At 42.2% G+C, this 20,089-nt stretch overlaps 1 protein-coding gene across 2 annotated transcripts in view; it reads left to right on the plus strand.

The window, feature by feature from the left end:
* Positions 1-4,686: 4,686 nt before the first annotated feature.
* LOC109323397 (A-kinase anchor protein 2-like) overlaps positions 4,687-20,089 on the plus strand; it is a 459,659-nt gene continuing 444,256 nt past the window's right edge. The window contains exon 1 of one of the 2 annotated variants that reach the window (XM_019554905.1): positions 4,687-5,039. In XM_019554905.1, the coding sequence (XP_019410450.1) occupies positions 4,995-5,039 (45 nt within the window). In that variant the 5' untranslated portion in view covers positions 4,687-4,994. The remainder of the gene's footprint in view (positions 5,040-20,089) is intronic. The other variant, XM_019554904.1, reaches the window with a different exon arrangement.

The raw sequence follows: 20,089 nt of genomic DNA on the forward strand, positions 1-20,089 counted from the left end.
TGGACTCGATGATCTCCCGAGGTCCCTTCCAGCTCTAATGTCTATGAAATCTATGAAGCTGGCATTTTCTGAGGGGTGCTTTGAATCTAACAAGGGGTGCCTTGACTCTAAACAGGTGAGAAGCACTGCCCTAGTAGGACACGTGTATGTAGATTTTTTGCAAAATAAGTGGCTGCTGTTGACTCCATGGCCTGCTTTTTTTGAAGGAATTTCATCTTCCCTCTAAGTAGTGATATAGAACAGGGGCAGTTAACCTGCAGCACAGGTGCCATAAGTGACATGGGTAACAGATTGGGTAGGGGACAGGAAGCACAATGGTAGATAGGGCCAGGAGCAGAAAGCAGAGCATAAGACCAGTGAGGAGCACAAGGCAAGAAGCAGAAAACATAGCAGCAGATTGGGTAGGGGAAAGTAATTGGAGTGGTGCTAGTTCAAGGAAAAGGAGGAGGGTGCTAATTTGTGGTACACTTGACAAAAAGGTTGGTTCCCACTGATATAGAATATGAAAGGTCATAGGTAGTAAGTGGAAGTCAACTCCGGGGAAAAACCGAAGGAATAAATGGGGTTAGACTTGTGCAGTAGGCACATGTACCAACAGACACAAAACCACATTGTAGGTATTGCTGATAGTGCTACCTATACTTCAAGTTACCCAAAACTTTCCATTATAAAGGGGTTTTTTTGTTTTGTTTTTTTCAAGTGCCTACAGTTTTGCAAGATTTTATGAGCTGAAATTTTCCAGGCTTGGTGTCACCCTCAGGCTGAAATTTTTTTGGACAGTTTCAGCAAAATTAGTTTGGACATCTCCAGGAATTAGCGAGAGAAGAAAAAGTGATGGTTTTTGTTTCTGTCATACAGCTGCTTCATTTAGAAGCTCTTGCATCTCCACAGTGGGGGAAGGGACTTGAAATACAATGGAGGGGTCAGCAACCTATGAGCCATAGACTGGATCTGGCCCACAGAGCCAATGCGGGACTTCAATGGCATTCCAGCAGCTGGGTGATTTATCCTGGCACTGCAGCCAGGCAACATGGAGCTTCATCTGACATCTTGCCAGGCACTGAAGATGAGAAGTGGGGGTGATGACAGTGGCTAGGTCCTAGCACTGTCTCAGCTTGGACCCAAGCAATCATTCCAGCCAGCCTTTACAAACCATTGCCAACCACTGCAGTAGAGTATTGACCTGGTATAACGGAATATGTATGTGCCTTTGGCGGTTTCCCTGACAATTTATTCAAAATCATCAGATAATAAATCTTTGAGGATTCTTGGTTCAGATGTGCTCAGCAGAGATTTGTTAAGAGTTTGGTGCTAAATTATCCAAAGATTCCATCCATGCTGGTCATGCTTTAGCACATAGCTGCAGGACTTTCCATGCAACTGCTCCTCTTCATTGTTGTGGGACTGAGCACCACAACTCAGAGCAGGGAGACTATCTGTCCTTTGCTATCAGTGCCCCTGACGCTGGGCCTAGCACCTTGGAGAAACATAATTGCTGGAATTCAGAGGGGATGAAAGCCAAACCTTGCCATGTGGAGAGGCAGAGGGAGGAACTGGAGGAACAGTGGAAATAGAATAGAATAGTAATGCTAACCCTCTGGTCCTGGAAGCCACAATAATTCATCATCATCATTGTTTCCCCAGTCCAAATTTTACATATGTCTATTCTCTCTCTTCTGCACAGGCCACTGCTGCTGATTTTGGTATTCCCAAATTTTGCGGGGTGCCTTGTGGTGGTATAGGGCACCTCAGAAGATGATCCATGGTTTGCTTCTGACAAACGCATTGGTCAGTTGTGTAGATGTTGTATGCATAGGGGGTACAATGTGAATTAACAACAAGTGAGAATCTTATCTGGGGATAAAGCATAATGCCACATTTATTGAAAACATAAGACAAATAAAAGAAACGAAAAAAACCAACATAAAGGTACTGTTTCCTCTTCATACGCTTACACATACATATCCATTTATTTACATGCATACAAAAAGAGACAGAAAGACAGTCCTGCAAATATCAAGATATTACCAGTCCTTAAAATGCTCAGGTTAGCTTGGTGGCCAGCCAAGTTAACCATGAGCATGAAGCCAGGACTTGTCGGACGCGTTCTGATGCTGCTGCTGCTGCTTCTGTGCAAGACAGACCCAAAGCCTCTTTGTTCTTGTCCATCTTTATAGTAACTGTTCCCCATACAAGTCTATGGGTTCTACTGCATCATCCCCTCAATCTCGAAATGATCCTTTGATGATGATGTTCTGATTGACAGACTCTTCTGTCTTTGTGGTCTACAATTTTTTTTCATCTGTTGTCAATAATTTTTTCAGCCATTAGAACAAAACATGAGCTTATATTTTGTAATTCCTAACCATTGATCTTGGACATTGTTGTAACCTTTGGCTGTTAAATCACAGAGGGCTATTTCTATCCTTCTAGGTACAGGTGCAAGACAGACTGTCTTAACATATGCATTTCCACACATACTGTTTATTCTTTCATTACCTCTTTTCAAACATCCCAGACATACCACAGGCCTTGCATACACAGCACTTCTCTGATACTATATTTAACCTACACAATCACAAAACAAAATGACTGTTACACTTGCACTAAGCAATGTAAAAATCAAAATGGAGTCTCAACTAAGACTAAGTTGCAGTTATTTGGGCAAACTAAAATGGATATTGGTTATAAAATAATAATTAATAAAGCACATTATAAAGGCAATATCAAGAGTATATAAAGGCAAATTAACTTTAGCTCAACATAGAGGCTCCATGTTCTCATGAGAGAGTTGCATCTGCCGAGACCCACTGTCAGTCTGCTTAGGCTCCACTATGTGTGCCATTTGTAATTGGAGCCAGATGCTAACTCCTCACGGGGGGTAATTCCTTGCCAGCTCCATTCAACAGTTTGTTGCCTCGTTTCTCCCATTCTTTTTGCCAGAGGGTAGTTCACAGCAATTAACACTACTCTTACCACCACACTTCTGGATCTGTGGGGAGACTTACGGGCTGGATGATGCAGTCCTGCACACTGGATCATGCTGGCACATGAAGTCATACCTGCTGTCTGACCCTACATGCCAGCTCCATGCTGGATCTAGCTCATTGTTGGATTCCACCTGCAGGACTGACCCATGGGTTAGCTCTATGCCCCTTATCCAGACCACAGTGGGACTGAGCAGCACTGGATTAAAACAAGAAGCCACTGGCAATATTAGAGGAGATTAGACCGAAAACTCAAGAGTAGGAGCCCATGGGCTTTGTAATAGAGCTTTGGGAGGCAGGGCAGTGGGTAGAAATAGATCAATCGGAAGAAGGTATAAGAGAATTACCCTCAACAGTGTAAGGAGAATGATACAAGAATCAATGAAGCTCACTAGTATTGTGAGCTAAGCATGGGGGTAAAGATTAAAATTTGGACAAGAACTGACTGGGAGACTTGGACTTGAAGAGAGGGTTAGAGGCAGGTTGGTCTGGCTTTACAGAAACTCAAGGGAACTGAAGATTCCTGAATATAGGCATGCCTCTGCCAGTGGCATGTATTTCTGAAACTTGGTGGTTTCCAAACACTCTTTTGTCCTGGCACACCAAGTGGGTGACAGCCTACTACTGCTTCCAGTTCTCTATCAGCTAATGTGAAAGTAGTCTATACCAGAATTTCTCAAGCCATGGGTTGTGACCCATTTTTGGAATAGAATATATGAAAGGGTCGTTACCAAACTTTACAAATGGATCAACAAACTTTAAAAATAGATTGTCCTTTAAAGGAGAAAAACGTGGGAAATGATAGCTTTTCTCTTGCAGGCTGTCAGTATTCCAGCCTGCATGGGGCTGCTTGGGGCCCCCATGCCCAACACACTGTGGGGGCTGGGACCTGGGGAAGGGGGAAGAGGGTTGGGAGTGGGGAGCACTGAGTCGGGATTGGCCATTGATGCTTACAACCGGGTCCTGGTGCACAAAATGTTTAGAACCATTGGTCTATACAGAGGATCTGAAGTCTCCCTGCTGATGAGCCAGTTGTGTGATGATGAACACACACATTCTTTCTCTCTCGCTCTCTTTCTGCATTAAAATGTTGCAAGTCAAGCCCTCAAAAATGAGGCAATGCCAGAATTAAGACTGCATCTGTGATCTTAATCCATCCCCATTGTATGTATGCATTGTGATGTGGTCTTTAATTACATAATGATATACTTCCATTTGCGAGTGCTTGGCTTTGCAACCTTGACACTCCTTTAATGTAGCACTTCAGTGTGTAAGAAGTATGAGCAATCTGTGGGGTCGATTTCCCTTCCCCTCTGAAGTATCCTCCTGGAGAGCCACCACTTTAGTGGCTCTTTGTACGTGCTATATTATTGCAGTCGCAAACTATTGTGCTGTAGTCTGAATGCAGAACTGTGTATTGTTCCCCTCTAGTCCCTTGAGCTATGTCCTTTTCTCTGGCCAAACCAGTTTAGTTTTTCAGCTTCCAGTGTGAAACTCTTTTACCACTGCTGAAATCCCTCTGCCCCCCTACCCCCCTCTTTTTAGAGTTCCTTATTAAGGACATGCTGCAGTACAGCCCTCTCCCCCCTCTACTGCATTCATGCAGGTTCTGATTACTATGCATGCTACTGATGTCAACTCCTGTCGTGACCCAGCACTCCATAGGAGGAGCAAATGAGCTGAGATGTCAAGCCAAAAAATTATAGCCATGCGAGCTATCCCTGCACTCAGCTGCTTTCAGAGCACATACATGGCTTGTGTGACAGCAACAGCACACAGAAGCAGCAATGAAATGCAGTTAGCTGTACAGCTAGAAGACAGGCAGGCAGGCACTGGTCCAGTGCCTAAAATGATCCTACCGTGAGCCAGTCTGCAGTGCCTCCAGAAGTGCTTGACTACTACACAGGAACACAGCTTTCTTTGCAGATACTCTGTGGCGTGTAACTCAGTTTCCCTTGGTGACTGCAGTGTGTATTTTCTCTCTTTCCCTGTGTCCTTTTCTCCAGGATGGCGGAGGCAGAATTGCACAAGGAAAGGCTGCAAGCCATAGCAGTAAGTCAGCTTCGTTTTACTTGCTCTTTTGTCTGTGAATGGGAAGCTGTGAGTACTGAAGGGGCAGGAATTCCAGCACAGTAGCTGGGCAGTATTTAGGCAGCATGGCTTTGGAGAAGTTTTGCATAGAGGTTTTTTGTTGGTTTTTCCCCCCCTCTTCAGGAAACTAATGGTTAAAGTTGCTTTTTGCCAGTAATGAGAGTTCTGATGGGAGTGAATTTAGCTGACATGTGTGAAAAATGTGAGTGCAGGATGGCACATGATTAAAAAGGAGGAATACATAGGGAGGGGGAGATGGGAGATTATCAGCACTCTGCAAAAATGGTATTATGGTACCATGCAAGCTTTAGCTAAGCAGATTAATAAGTTAAACAAGAAGGATCAACCTTAGGGTGGCTGTTTTTCTAAAGAAAGTCTTTCTTATTTTGCTTTTTTGGAAAAAAAAAAAAAGTCAAAACAGTGGGTTATCACTAATCACCAGACTAGCTGATGCGCCCTTATTAGACAGCAACCTCCATTGCTTATCTTAATAACTACCCAAAGCTTTGAGCCAAATCTTCAGCTGATATACATCCACTGACGGAATCGGGGTGGGGCAAGGGGTAAAAAAGTGCTGCATTTTGATCTGCATTCATCAAAACTTTATTTTTCCCCCCCCGTGTTTAAAACCTGAAATATAGGAAGCTAGAATCTCAGCTGATGCAAATGGCAGGGCTCCTTTTGACTTCAATGGAGCAATGGCCAATGAGACCAGTGAAAGGGTCTGACACAAATGTTTCAAAAATATAGTTGTGCTGCCAATAGAAAATAGAACTGCTCTTGAATTAGGAGTGCAAGTGAGGGCAGAATCCCCACATTGCTACACCCATTGTTTATTCACTGAACCCACATAGGTTTGCCCTTGTTCCTTATGACGTTCAGTTTTTGGGGGTGGTTTTTTTTTTTTGCCTGGTTGACAAAGTAACACCGCAAAGCCTTGTAGTCAGACAGCACAGTATGTGCAAGTAAGTAACTGTATGTCTCAGGTCTGAAATGAAAAGTCATAAAAAATGTCAAAGCCTGCTTGGATTTTGGGAGTCCTTTCCAGAGTGTTGTCAATGATCAACAGATGTTGTGTTTTACTACAGCTGCCACAGATGGATTATATATTTCCTTTGTAGATGGGCAGGAGAATGGCTGCTGCTTCTGCTATACTGGGTTGTTTTTCTTAGGTCTATTAATCTACTAATATGCCCATACATACTTAAAATAACTAGACGTAAACTTTTTTCTTTTAAAAGTTTTCCTGGAAAAGATCATGTGTGGGGAAAATCTTATTAGGGTTTAAAGGTGAACAGCAAGAAACAGCTGAAATGTTTTTAAAACACTGGTCCAAAGTTTCCAACAGGTATACACATTAAGAATTCCCCTGCCCAAAGTGCAACCAGTAGTGCCTGAAGCCATTAAAGAACTAATCCTCCCTAGAAAATTTGGCTTTGAGGCCTTGGATCCTGAATGTGAAGGGTGAATGTTGCATACCCACAAAAGATACAGCAGTCATGTGTAAGGATTTTGAAAATCCCTTTGTCTTCATATAGAAAAGAACTGTGGAATATAATTCTGATGCCTCATTCAGACCCTGAATAACTAATGGTAGACCAAATTTCTGTGTTCTGAATAGATTCTGTATTGCACATATGCAAGAGCGAGATGAAGAATGGCACCATCTCAACAAACTTTTCCATTGCCTGGCACTTGTCATAGTTATTCATAATCAGGAAACCAGAAGGGATGCAAAATCATTATCCTATATTTTTTTTCATTACCCACTGGCATAAATAACTGTCACATGTGAAGGGTAGTAGGCAAGTTGGATCCTTATACTCTATACAAGCTAGATTACAAATTGTGCTGAGTGCTTGCTGTTAAAGATTAACATAACCTGTGAATTACAAAGGCTTGAAATGATTCAACTTGAACCTCAAAAAAAAATCCTCAATTTCTGTCTTGCTTGAGTTCATATTGTATCACACACTAAAAGTTGCTCAAAGGATCTTCATATCAGTACAATTATCCATACAAACTTTTGGGGAACATTTGTTCCTCTATTTAAATATTTTAAATGTAATCATGGTTGGCTATTTTCAAATGTTAGCTTGATTCACCAGCATAGGCTAATGGTGTGAATTGCAAGGTATTCCTCCCATGTCTCTGTCTGAAAGTATCCTATATATTAGCAGGCTCAGCAAAACTGAAATGGTTTCTCAGAAAAAGAGAGGCGGCATTGCAGTTAAGGTCCATCTGGAAAAGTCAGGGAAAAATATTAGTCATTTCCACTGTCTGACCCAAGCAAGCAAAGATCTATTAATCCACCTTATAACTTAGGCTGGTTGAATGGAGCAAGAAAGTAAACAATCCAGCTTTGCACAGTTATTTAGCTTTCTAACTAAGTTCACTTGGTCTCTTGTATTTTCTTATGCAGACATTTCCAGTAAAGGTCGGGTGTATCATATTAAAAGAAAGCAATGGTCATATTTGCAGGTGTGAAGAATTCCTGCCAGAAGTGTGAGAGGGCTTCTGTCAGTCAAACTGTTGTGGTTTTAAAATTACAATCATCTTCTTAAAAATGGGTGTCTGGGGTGCCAGTTCTGTGCAGACTCCAATCCTGCACAGGGCCAGGAGTGCCACTAGGAGAGGAATGACGGTCCAATTGCTAGAGTACTAACCTAGGATGTAGAAAACCTTTGTTTCGGTTCCTTTGTTTGCCACAGCCATTCTGTGAGATCCCGGGCAGGTCATGCAGACCCAGACCCTGAAAGGGATTTAGGTACTTAAATCCCATTGATTTCTTATTTTAATAGAAATTAGCTGTTTAAATCTTCTGCTTCAGGTCAGACCAGTTGCCATATTTGGGGTCAGGAAGAAATGTCGTGGTCAGATTAGTATGGACTGTGGGGTTTTTGCTTTCCTCTGTAGCAGAGATCATGGTCCTCTACCTGTGATCTCTTAAGTATATATTAACAACCTTTTATAGAAGCAGGATGTTGACTGCCATGGTTCTCCTGCTTTACCTGTTGTAGGTTAGGGTGTAATGTCTTGTGTTGGTCAGGGTTGGTGGTAGTTTTATGAGTAGTTAAATTATGGATTTGTATAGGATGGCTTTGATAGGGATGATCCTGCTGCAGGCAGGGTGTTGGACTAGATGACATTTGGAGGTCTCTTCCAGCCCAGCTTCTTTCTGATTCTGTGATCTGGGCCTTAGGCGTTTTGTAAAATGTAGGTAACAGCACTTCCTTACTTCACAGGACTGTGAGAACAAATGATTTAGAGATTCTGAGCTGCTCAGGTACCATGATAATAGGGGTCATATAAGTACCAAAGACAAATATACCATTACAAACAGGGCATGTGTAACGCTGTTGGGCACAGAATTAAAATATTCTGACTGATGGAAAAGCTACTGCTTTTAAAAATTGTTCTTAAAGTCTTATAATACTTTTTTTTTTGTGAAGTCCATCCTATTAATCTGAGTTACTAAAAGCACTCTGGTTGTACAGGCGGGGGAATAAATAAAATAGTGAGAAAATATTTCTAAGACAGCTTCTCTGCAAAATATTGTTTGTGGCATGAGCAGAACACATGATGGTATGCAAGCTACTGTTCTTAACACTTCTCTGTCCAGCTTATGTCCTATTTTGCAACTTCTGAGTCATGTGCTTGTCCCAGGCTGTTGCTAATAAGAGCTTCCACCATGCTAAGCCACCATGTCATCCTATAGAAACCTGTATTTTGAACTCTTTCTTAAGTGACAACTCAAGAGAATGACAGAAATCAGTGACTTAATATAAGCTGTCTTCTAACTCAACTGAGGCAAAAGTGCATGCAGCTGTGGGGTACGGAAGGACTTTGCAGAAGTTGCATGAACCAAGAGGCTGGCAGGGTGACTATCTACTTGTACAAATCTTTTCTAAGTTGATATTCTTTGGCAACTTTAAGGCTTTCTCTCTGGTGTTGGTCCAGAACTAGCTATTGCCAAAATTGGCAATGAGTCAGTTCCATTTCTGTGCCATGAGGAGGAGGGGTAAAATTTAGATAAAAGAAGGAAATACTTTTGTGGCATGTTTTTTAAAAAAAAATCATCTACTGTAAGCAGCTCAGGAGTTTGGAATGTTAATAGTCCCAGAGGAGGTGGGTTTACTAGGCAGAGAACAGGTGAGCCTAGTACTTTATCACATGGCAGAGAAATTAATCACCCAGTGCTGCAATTTATTATGGGGTTCCACTATCTCTGTCCTATCACCATCATTTAAACTTATACATATATACTTATATATATGTTCTTACATACTGTGCATGAAAGTAGTTGTAGGTATTCCTAGAAAAAAAGATTAAAATGAAGATGTTTTATTTTTCCCTTTCACCCCATTGCAGTGGGTTAGCAGCCTATAGCTGTGGCTTCTTGAAGGCTGTGTGTATAACCTGTAATCTGTGTCAACCAGAACCCTCACCTGCAGCAGGTATCTGGAGTGGAAAGGTATATGTTAAAAAGCAGCTCTTTGTACCCTGGGGATTTGAACTCTTTGAGACTCAGGATAAGTGGGAAAAGGAAGAGGAGATGCATTGGGTATGTAAGGTTATGAGTCTTGGTGATTCATCTGAGGCAGTTGCAGGGTCAAATGGAAAATCTTTGGCAAATCTCTTGCTGTCTGAAGTACAAGCAACTCCCCATGCTCCCTTCATCCTGCTTTAAATAAAAAAGAAGCAGCAAAGTTCCTTCTTGGGTGCCTCAGATGAGTCTGTGGCTGGTAAATTGTATTGACGACAGGAAAAGAGGATTCTCTATTCTGTATCCAGGGTCAGGGTCTTGGACTTCTATAGAAAGAGTACAGAGGAGGTTACAAACCTAAAATGATTGCACCTACAGCTCATTACATGGAAAGAGACTGAATTGGGAGGTAGGAGTTAAACATGAAGAGTAAGATGCAAAATACCAGGCTCTGTCCCCATGAGCAGGGTCATATAGTTGCTGTGGAGAAAAAACCAGCAGCACAGATTTGTGCTGCTACTTTTTGCCACAGTTCATGCTCTGCATGTGGAGTTAGCACAGGGAAAAATGCTCTAGGTGGGATAAGGGAGGCTGGTGGCAGAACCTGGACTGGCACCAGCAGCCTTACTTGGGGACCTCCCAGGGCTCCAGCGACAGGGATCCAGGTGCAGGGAGCCTGACTAGCAGCTGGAGTGTGGCTCTGACCGGCCAGGCTCCAGTTTCAGGCAGTACATGCTGCCACCATGTGAGCTGCCCATTTTTTTTTCTGGCACTGGTTTTGTACAAAAAACTCACCATGGAGCAAATTGCAGCATGGCAAATGCCTGCAGGTGCAGTGCATGCAGTTTGCAGTGCTGCAGACAGGTCTGCAGTGCTGCAAACTACATATGCGTGTTCCTGGGGATACATCCTTGCAGGCTCTATAGCTGTGGAGGGCAGTGAGTGAGGAGAGGATTCGATTCTAGGTTCACTGCAGTGGCCATTTACGTATAACTACTAACAGGGTCAGAAAGAGGTAGTTAGTTGTATTAGTGTCAAGTCAGGCAGAAGATAGGGTAGAGGTGCTGCTTATAGACTAACTAAATCAAAGATGCAAAGGCTTTCATGAGCCAGGGCTCACTTCATCAGATGCTAACATCTCTGATTTAGTTAATCTATCAGCTGTGCCTCTTCAGCATCTTGCAGGTACAATCCAGAGAAGGTGATTTGTGAGGTCTCTCATTGACACTGGATAAATGTGGTCAGGGTAAGAAGAAGGGGTCTGGCCTACAGATGATGGCAAAATGGCAAAAAAATTAAATCGTACTGGAATTACCTGCATTTCTAGCATTTGAAAATGCTTTGCTTTTTTAAAAATTGCAATAAAATCTCTATCAATAAGTCTTAAGCAAAACAAAATAATAATGTTTTAGGATTTGGGAGTTAACAAAGGTAATAAGTGGTTTCCAAAAAGAGAGAGCATGTGTGCGCCCACATGTGTATGGATGTGTGGTTATCTTTGGGTTGCACTTTTGTAAATACTTCTGTGCCTAGGTAACATTAGGCATGATTAGTCTAATTGAATTAAATGGATTTTATGTTTTTTGGAGTTGTAAGCAGGGACAGTTTTTCTGATGCCTTTTTTAATTGTTCTGTGGAACTTAATTGCAAATGGTATTCCTGTTATAGAATTTTGCTTAATACTAAAAAAACCTAGGGAACGGTTAATGTTTTCTACTAAATTCTGTTTCTATTTTGAGTAATATCTATAGAACTCTTTACATCTCTAGAATCTATATAACTATTGGACTTTTTTATAAACATCTGTATTATTTGAAAAGGGAGGTATTTTCCTGACCCTTTCGTATGTGTGGCCATATATTACATTATAGGCTGGTATATCATGAGATTTGGAAACCCTATAGAATAAATGTAATGGTGGCACACCTCTTTAAGGAGGCATCAAATGTGGTTCCTGAGAGCATATCTGAGAAACCACTTAAGTTTCAGTCTAGCATTGGGAATCACTGGCACAAATCCTGAGCTTGGGTGGAATCCCCACTGGTGTGAGCCATACCAGCAAAGTACCTGCTCCAACCACTAGATAACTTCAGGAAAGCAAAGATGGGAATATTATATCAGTCCATATGGATTTATGGAAAATAGCTATCGCTAAACACAACTGATTTTGTTTTTTGAATAAGATGACAAGTTTGGTTGGTTAAACTGCCTAGACAAGTGCCTCGGTGCCATGGCACCCTGGGGTGTTGTGAGATTCTTTTAAGGGTGCCACCGAATTTTAGATGTGCAAACACCTACATATGATTTACATAATAAACTCCATGGGGCAGGCCCCCACATGCAGGGGCATGCCATTTGTGGCACCACAAACCACATGTGGAGAACCTGAAAAGGTGCACAAATTTGCAGTGTGGTGACATTATTGGCTAGACTGGCCAAAAAAAAAGCCAATAGCTGCTAATGTTAATTTCCTTTTTATTGGTGCCAATCTGATATGCAACCAGTGTATTGGTGCACCTCTACTATTTTTCCATAGTCAAGAAACAAGTAAAAGCCAAGAGCTCCATTTTCTGAGAAGTGCCATGAGTCTAAAGAAGGGCTCCTTGACTCGAAAAGCATAGAGAACCATTCGCTTAGACGTAACATGCGTACATTTTCTGAGGTGTTTGACTTATGATCACACAATACTCTAATCTGAAAAATTAGCACTATGTAATATCAGTAGAAAACACATTAAATTAATTAAGATTTATCTGGCTGTCAGATTTCAAACAGAAGCAATGAAGTAGAGATGTTTCTGGGAGCTTGGTACTAGATGCGCTGCTGTTCAACATTTTTTATCTGTGACCTAAAAGTAAATATAAAAACACTACTGATATCTGCAAATTTCACAAAGGTTGGTGGATTGGTAAACAATAAAGATGAAATGTCAACCATATGGAGTATCATGGATCACTTTGTAAACTGGGTCCGTTTAAATGAAACGTATGTTAGTATTCCCAAATGTAGTCGTATACCTAAAAATAAGGAATACAGGCAGTACTCGCAGGATGCAGTACTATCCCATGGAAAGCAGAGAATCTTAAAAGGATTTAGGGGTCATAGTAGGCAAATAACTCCACATGAGCTTGTTGTTAGGGCCCATGACATAAAGGCTAAGTACCTACAGTCAAAAAGCCGTAGGCTGAATTGATTCAATCTTTGCCGGTTAGTTTAAATTACGTAGATTGAACTGAGAAGCACGTGAACAGACATTTACTTCCAGGGGAAATGCAGCCACATGCACACAGTGGCTCAGGCCAGAAGTTGGGGGGCACTAGAGCATGTTTCTCAGCCACTACCAAAGGGAAGGGAGGAGAGAAGCCCTCTGAGGCTTCCCCCCACCTCCCTGCTCAAGTGGAGAGGGCCTGGCCCCAACCTGGGACCAGCATGCTATCAGGAGAAGGGGGGCTTTAAACCCTCCACCCTGGCCCACATGGGACCCCAGCCCTGGTCTTCCTGGGGGGGGCAGCCCCTGCTAGGCTTCTGTTCCCCACTCCCTGCTTGATGTGGGGGCAGTCCCTGCCAGGGTTTTGTGTGCCTTTGAGTAGTGGAGATGTGGCCAGACCCTGGCCAGGGGCTCACCTGCTGATGCGGGGAGGCCCTCCATGCCTGCTTGCAACCACAGCCCAGGTCTGACTCGGGGGACGGAGCAGCACCTGCCAGACGCTGCCCCCTACTCAAGCAGAAAGCAGGGGGCACAGCTATGCTGTCAGGCTCAGGTGGGGAGGGAGGAGTTTTAAACCCCCTCCCTGGCCCCAGACCACAGCTGGGGTTTGCCTAGGGGGAGGGGCAACCCCTGCCTAGCTTTTTGCCTGCTCCCCTCTTGAGCAGAGGGGCAGGGCACATTGTTTAAATCCCTTCCCCCAACCTCAGCTTGAGGGGCTGGCCAGGGGCTGGCCATGCCCACTGCCCCTCTGCTCAAGGAGGGGAAAAGCCAGCCAGGGGCTGCTTTGCCCCTGTCAGGCAGACCCCAGCTGGGGTCCCTTGTGGACAGGGAAAAGAGGGTTCAAAACCCCCTCCTTCCTCCACCTCAGCCTGCTAGCCTGGCTTCAGCGGGGATCACGGGGAAAAAAACTGAAGGGCTGCTCTGCTCTCACCAGGCAGACTCCAGCTAGGGCACAGAGCCAGGTTTCCCACCCCACCCCCTGCTCAGCCAGCCACAGCAGTGACAGTGCTCCAGCTATGGAGTAGAGGGGCGGGGCCTACCCTGCTCCGCTGGAGCAGGCAGCACAGCCCAGGGCTGCAAAGCAACCTGGGATGCTGGGGGACTGTGAGTTAACTTGAGCAAGGAAGGGGTTTGGGACAGAAGTTCCATAACCTGGTTTAACCTAAATCAGTTAAGTCTGATACTATATCCAACCAGGTTTATCTTAAACCAGTTTGGCCATTTTGTAGATGGTTTAAGTTCACTGAACTTCTGTTCCGATCACTTAAACTGGTTTGTGTGTAACTTCTGTCCCTATCCGAAAGTGTTGACATCCTCCTTCACTGTATAGATAGGGGAAATACTAGCAAGTTAGAGGTAAAAATCTCTTTTTACTCTTATATAGCACTTTGGTGAAATGGATACTGGACTACTGTGTGTCCTGTTTTTGTGTCTACTTTTTTTAAAGGATGTTTGAAAAAATAAGAGAGTATGCAGAAAACAACAAAAATTTTTCAAGGGCTGAAGAAAAGTGGAAGTCTTTTAAGTGAAGGAATTTGAGTGCAGTCTGTTTTAGCTTATCAGTGATAGTATTAAAGTTAAGATTGCATTGTTCTTTAAAACTATAATAATATGTTAAAAAATATAGGGGAGGTTGATTCTGAAGTATTTGGAAGATTCTGTTGCTTTGTGAGACTGTCTCTGTAGTTAAATGGAGAATTTTAGTAGCACCTATAATATCTCTAAACATAATCTCTAATTGGAATTAATAATAAAAACACATTTAGAAATTACTATTATTGATATTTCTTTTTCTAAAGATTTAAAATTCAAATATTCTGTAGAAAAAGTGCCAGCTATTTACCCCATGATTGTGCCCTATTTTCCTGGTAAAAACTACTGGGTGTTTGAGCTATGGCTTTTTTATTTTATTTTTTCTAATAATTTTGCTAGGCATTTTTACAGTTGTGATAAATAATTTAAAACTTTGGTAGCAGGGGGAGGAGGTGGCTGACCCAAACTGGTGAATCTATTTAATCATCCATGCATTGTATGACCACTAATACGAGGATGTCTTGGCCTTAGTTCAAGAAAGCAGTCCTAAGCTACATTAAAGCCCATTACTAAAGGTGCTTACGTGCTTTCCTGTATCAGAGCATCAAAGTATATGTCGCCCTTTTACAGATACAAGGCCAGTTCATTTTTGCCTCTTACAGCTACATTAACCAATTTTTCCCTAGCTCTCCTTTTTTCTTGTCATATTGCAGTTACTCATTACACCATTTAATCATAGCTATCCGTCTGTTAAAAAAATGTTGTCTTTTTTGAGACAATCTTAGCAGTTTTAAAATCAGAAAATAGACCAGGCTTGGCTGATTCCATAAGCACCTTCCCAAATTAAATTAACTGTTTGCTTTTTGCATTTCTACCTAATTTGTATCTGTAGCAGCTCTCCAAGGAAATTATAGCTATTCCTTTTGAATTCTGAAGAGGTGAAGATAGAATGCCACTGGGACTGTAACCGTCTTATGAAGAACTCTGACATGAGGAATGCATGGTGGTGAGGCATGGGCCATGGCCTACGGCCCATATCCTGTTATGTGTTCCAAGAAATAGTTCTGGGTATGTAAACTATAGTTATTGCAAGCTGTATCTCAATGAGGAATGTTTCCATTTAGCTTAAACCCATGAAACTCAAAGGAAATTGCATGTAGAAGAGGAAGTGTTACATCTATGTTCATGGAAAGGATGACAATACTTCCTTCAGAAAAGAAAGGAAAATTCTGCATTTATACAGCTCTACTGCATGCTTCATAGCATACATTGGTTTTACTAGAGGATGTCTATAGGACCAAGGTAGTATACCATCTTGGGTTTTGCATATTTATAGAGTATCCAGGAAATCGGGTAGAATAAGAAGCCCTGACACACTTACATTACGTTTAGACAGCCTAAAACGTTTTTGTGAATTTTGAAAAGGTCACATTAAGATTTTATTTTAAAATATTTTTTTTTTATAAAATAACTTATTTCCAATGTGCTTTAAAAATACTTGCCTAGCAGAAGCAGAAATGGAAATTTCATGAGACTATATTGTCAGAGTATTAATGCAGACTAGGAAGCAACAGTTGTCTCCCACAGATTGACTTTTAGGAAATGACAACTCCAAGCTCCAGAATTTCTCTATAGTCTTTTTAAATTCAAACCCGCTTCTTGCATAGAGTTTAGTCAAATCTCTAGCCTAAATACATCGCTTGTGTATTGCATGTCATGAACTATGCAACTAAGGAACTTGTTCTCTATTTGCCATAGTCATCTTTTAAAAAAATATTGGGTAGAGCTGGTGACAGTTTTTAGTGACATTTCTCTTACTTAGTGAAAAAAAAAATGGTGATTCTTTTTTTAATTAACTGATTTTACTTCATGAAATTCTGCCTTCACTGCCATGTGACACTTGCCTCAGCTTACCTGGTCATGAACATGTGAGAGGGAACCATGGGGCCTACATTGTGTAAATACAGCACTAAGAGTCCAGGAAAGTGCAGGGAGGCTCAGAGACCCCCACACGAAACCCTGCGTTTTTCATGTTTAAGAGCACTGTAATTCTATAGTGCTGTAAAATGCTCTAAAGATAGCACTGGAAAACGTACATGGAGCACTGCTGTACATACCTTTAGTTCATTTTGTTTAAATCACACTAACTATGATGGGAATTTAAGTAGCTTGTTAAAAGGAAGTGCACACTTAAGTGATATTCAAAATACTGATACTTTCCTGAATCAAGACCCATGAATATTAGGACCCTTGCTTCATCACTGGAGTGGCTCCTGTTCTTCTTGGTATAGAAACATCTTTCTTCTGGATAGAGCCTGGTTTTCAGTATAATTGGACTTCAAAGTGTTAACCATAGGTTGAATAGCTCAGTGACAGTGAAATGTGCCTGACCTTTCTCAATGCACATCAGCCATCTACAGGTCCTAGTGCACCAGTATTTTTTGTTATTCTGCTGACTTTGCTGTGAAGCTAGGTGCTGCTGGAGAGCAAGGATTTTTCCTACCCCTCCAATAACAACAAACTCTGCAGTGCAAAAAAAAAAGCAAACGATTACATTTGGGAAACTAGTTTTGGAAGCAACCTCATCTAGTCTATTAGTTTGCTGCCTTGTAGGGCTACGTGAAGCTGAGGGTGTTGCGTGTAATACCGTGTTTGGTGGTGTCACAGATGACTTTCATTTGAGCCCCCATGATCTTCAGAGAATAGTTACATGGGTGGGGCTAAGCCTGTCAAGAATGTCTAATAATAGATGGAGTTGCCAATTGGCAGTGGGTTTAAACAAGGGATGGTGGGCTGGAAGCCAGGAGTGACGAGATGAAAAGATCAGTAGGTAAGTTTTGCTTGTGTAGTATTTGTATGGAGATACTTGCAGACAGGTCAGGGACACTGTAGTACTTTTTATCATCTCCTGTGCTTCAGATAGGTCCATTTCAGATAGAGCAGCATCTTTGGTACCCATATAAATATGTAAAATGAAGCACTGAGATCTGTGGAGGTAATGGTGAAAGATTAAAAATTAAAAAGCTTAAACTCTGGGAAAGAAATTTGAAAGCAAGTTTGCGATATAATTTATTGCTGAAGTAGGAGCAGTTTAGCTGCTTTGATACAATCTGCAAAAAGCCACACAGCTGCATTCTCTTTGTGACAGCAGCAAGAGCAACTGCAAGGCAGACATTACTTGGGAGTGGACAGACTAGCTTCCCATTAACCAACTGCATGCCAGGGACTGCAAGAGGCAAGTAGTCAGCAACCAGCAGTCTGGATTGAATTGTCTGTTACAGAACAGTGCCCAAAGGGGAAATATTCATGGTTATGCAAATGAGAAGGTCAGGCCGAATGATCAAATGTTCCCATTTGGCCTTAAACTCTATGAATACATGTTTTTGTTAAGACTTCTTTCTGTTATGGTAGCACCCAGGACCCCCCATCAGAATTAGGACTGCACTGTCCTGTCCTACATGTTCAACATGGGCTTGATTTAAAGCCTACTGAACTCACTGAAAAGTCTCCCATTGATGATTTTTTTTTTTTGTATCCAGCCCTCTCTTAACAGAACTGTTTGTACTCTAAACTTGGTGGAAGCAAGTGACCTCTACGGTGTCACTAATTCTGCATAACAGGCAAAAGTGAATGTTTGTAATGCTTGGGCTTTGGCCTGATACCACTGTTTTGGGCATGTAGGCAAACAGATTTTTTTTTTAATATCCCCCTTTTTGTATGCATAAAGATAGGGAGTTAATCACCAATCAAATGTTTGCAGATCTCTGAGCGAAAGGAGCCTTTAAGTCCACATTATTTATGTTATAGTTTATGTTAATACATATATTAGGAAAGGACTTGTCAAACATGACTGAAACAGAAGACAGATTCATTTTTTTCAGGGCTTTACTCTGTATCTCTCGTTAGAGCCAAATTCACCTTTTGGAAAAAGACACTTTTGGAAAAAGTTACACATATGCTATCACCTTCACGAATTTAGCATATTTCCTCTCTTCTTCAAATGGAGCAAAGTTATTGATGTTAGAACATGCATGTGGTTCAAACCATCTGGATGAACATTTGAAACTTTCAAAAAAGTTATCCAAACATAAACTCCCTAAGAAATGCATGTCATGATATTGGCAAGAGAAACAAAAATATTGGCAACTTGGCATTGCATTGGGATTTTCCAGTTGCTGAATGCTAACCCACAATGCACCAGAAGCACATTCTGGAAGTTAGGTGTCTTGCTAAACCCATGTCTCAGGAAGTCCTGACCACTAACAGCAGGGGATTAAACAGAATCTGTTTTTGGCAACAAGTGCCTTTTACCTTGCTGGTGCCACGTACTGTTTGATTTTTGCATGCTGTGTTGGCCAGCATGTTTAAATGAACAAATACGGCTTCTGGAAATGGACACTGTTGACCTGATGTTCTTGTTTGGAATGATGAGTTTTTATTTAATTCTGTCTGAAGTAAAGACACTTGGTAAGCCACTAGCTAAAAGGTTTTATGATTGAGACATAGAGGTTAATGTTAAGATAAATAATTACTTTGCTGGACATTTAAAACCATGCAATAATCCATGGTAAAGATGTGGAGATGGATAAGAGGAGAGGCTACTTCAGGATAGAGAGAGCCTGGAGCAGAGAGGAGGGGGGGAGCTATTGGAAGTTCCCTGAAAATTCTGTCATCAAACTGAAGGGATAACAGAGATGATTTCCTGCCTCTGGCAAAGTCACCCCCTCCTTGGATTGTGTTGAATCACCCCTCAAGATCATAAAAACCATAAAACCATTTGTGAATGGCAGCCATTACCTTTTAGTGCAATTTGTCAGGCATTTTCCCAAGGAATGATATTCCCAGATCAGCCATATTGAAACACTGAGCTATAGCCCCACTGGGTTCTTTCCAGGTATCAGGAGAAAAGTGTAAACATCTCCACCATTGACTTGATACGAGTTTGTTTGCCAACTGGTGCCATTGTTTATCTGATGTAAGAAAATTAAGACGTTCAACAGTCACTCTCACATCCTCCCTGAAATTACATGTCCCCAGGGCACAGTAAAATTCAAATTTTAAATTTCAATTCAAGTTTGGGCTGGTACTGATCACCCTTCTGTAGTCCTTGGAGACAAGGAAAAGTAGTAGATAGCATGTTGTAAACCAGCTATGGGCAAACAGTTAACTGAGGATTTACCCATTCTGATTATCCAGCTGATGCAATTCCTAGCTACGTTTACCAAAAGGTCATGGTCCACATCGTACTTCTTAACTCAGTGGTGGGCAGTTATTTCATCTGGAGGGCCACTTAATGACGTTTGGTGAGCTGTCAAAGGCTGCAAGGGTAGCCCTGCCCCACGGTCGCTATCTTGCAGAGGTGTGGGTAGGTGGGGGTATGGGGTTTGTGGAGATCAGTGTGTGTGTGTGTGGATGTGTATGTATATGGGGCTATGTGTGGATGTGGGTGGCTTTAGCAGGTCTGTGCGGAGGGGAGGGATGGGGCTGTAGCTCCTGTGCACTGCCACTGCTTCTCTGCAGGGCAGACTGGAGGCAGTGGTGACAGCAGTGGAGCCACAGGGTAGCCCAGCATGGGCTCTATGCGGCTGTAGCAGGGAGCACTGAGCAGCGGGGGGGGTTGCTTTTCCCTCATGAGTGACTGTTTTTGCCTAGCCGGCATTGCTGCTGCCAATATTTAGTGCGAGCAGTCAAGGGCAAGGTGATGCCCCTGGGGAGGAACAACCGGCACCATACCTACAGGTTAGGGAACTCCCCTCTTGTCAGCACGGAGGCAGAAAGGGATCT

The sequence above is a fragment of the Crocodylus porosus genome, unplaced genomic scaffold (assembly GCF_001723895.1).
Source record: "Crocodylus porosus isolate Cpor-Errol unplaced genomic scaffold, CroPor_comp1, whole genome shotgun sequence".
Taxonomy (NCBI): Eukaryota; Metazoa; Chordata; order Crocodylia; family Crocodylidae; genus Crocodylus; species Crocodylus porosus.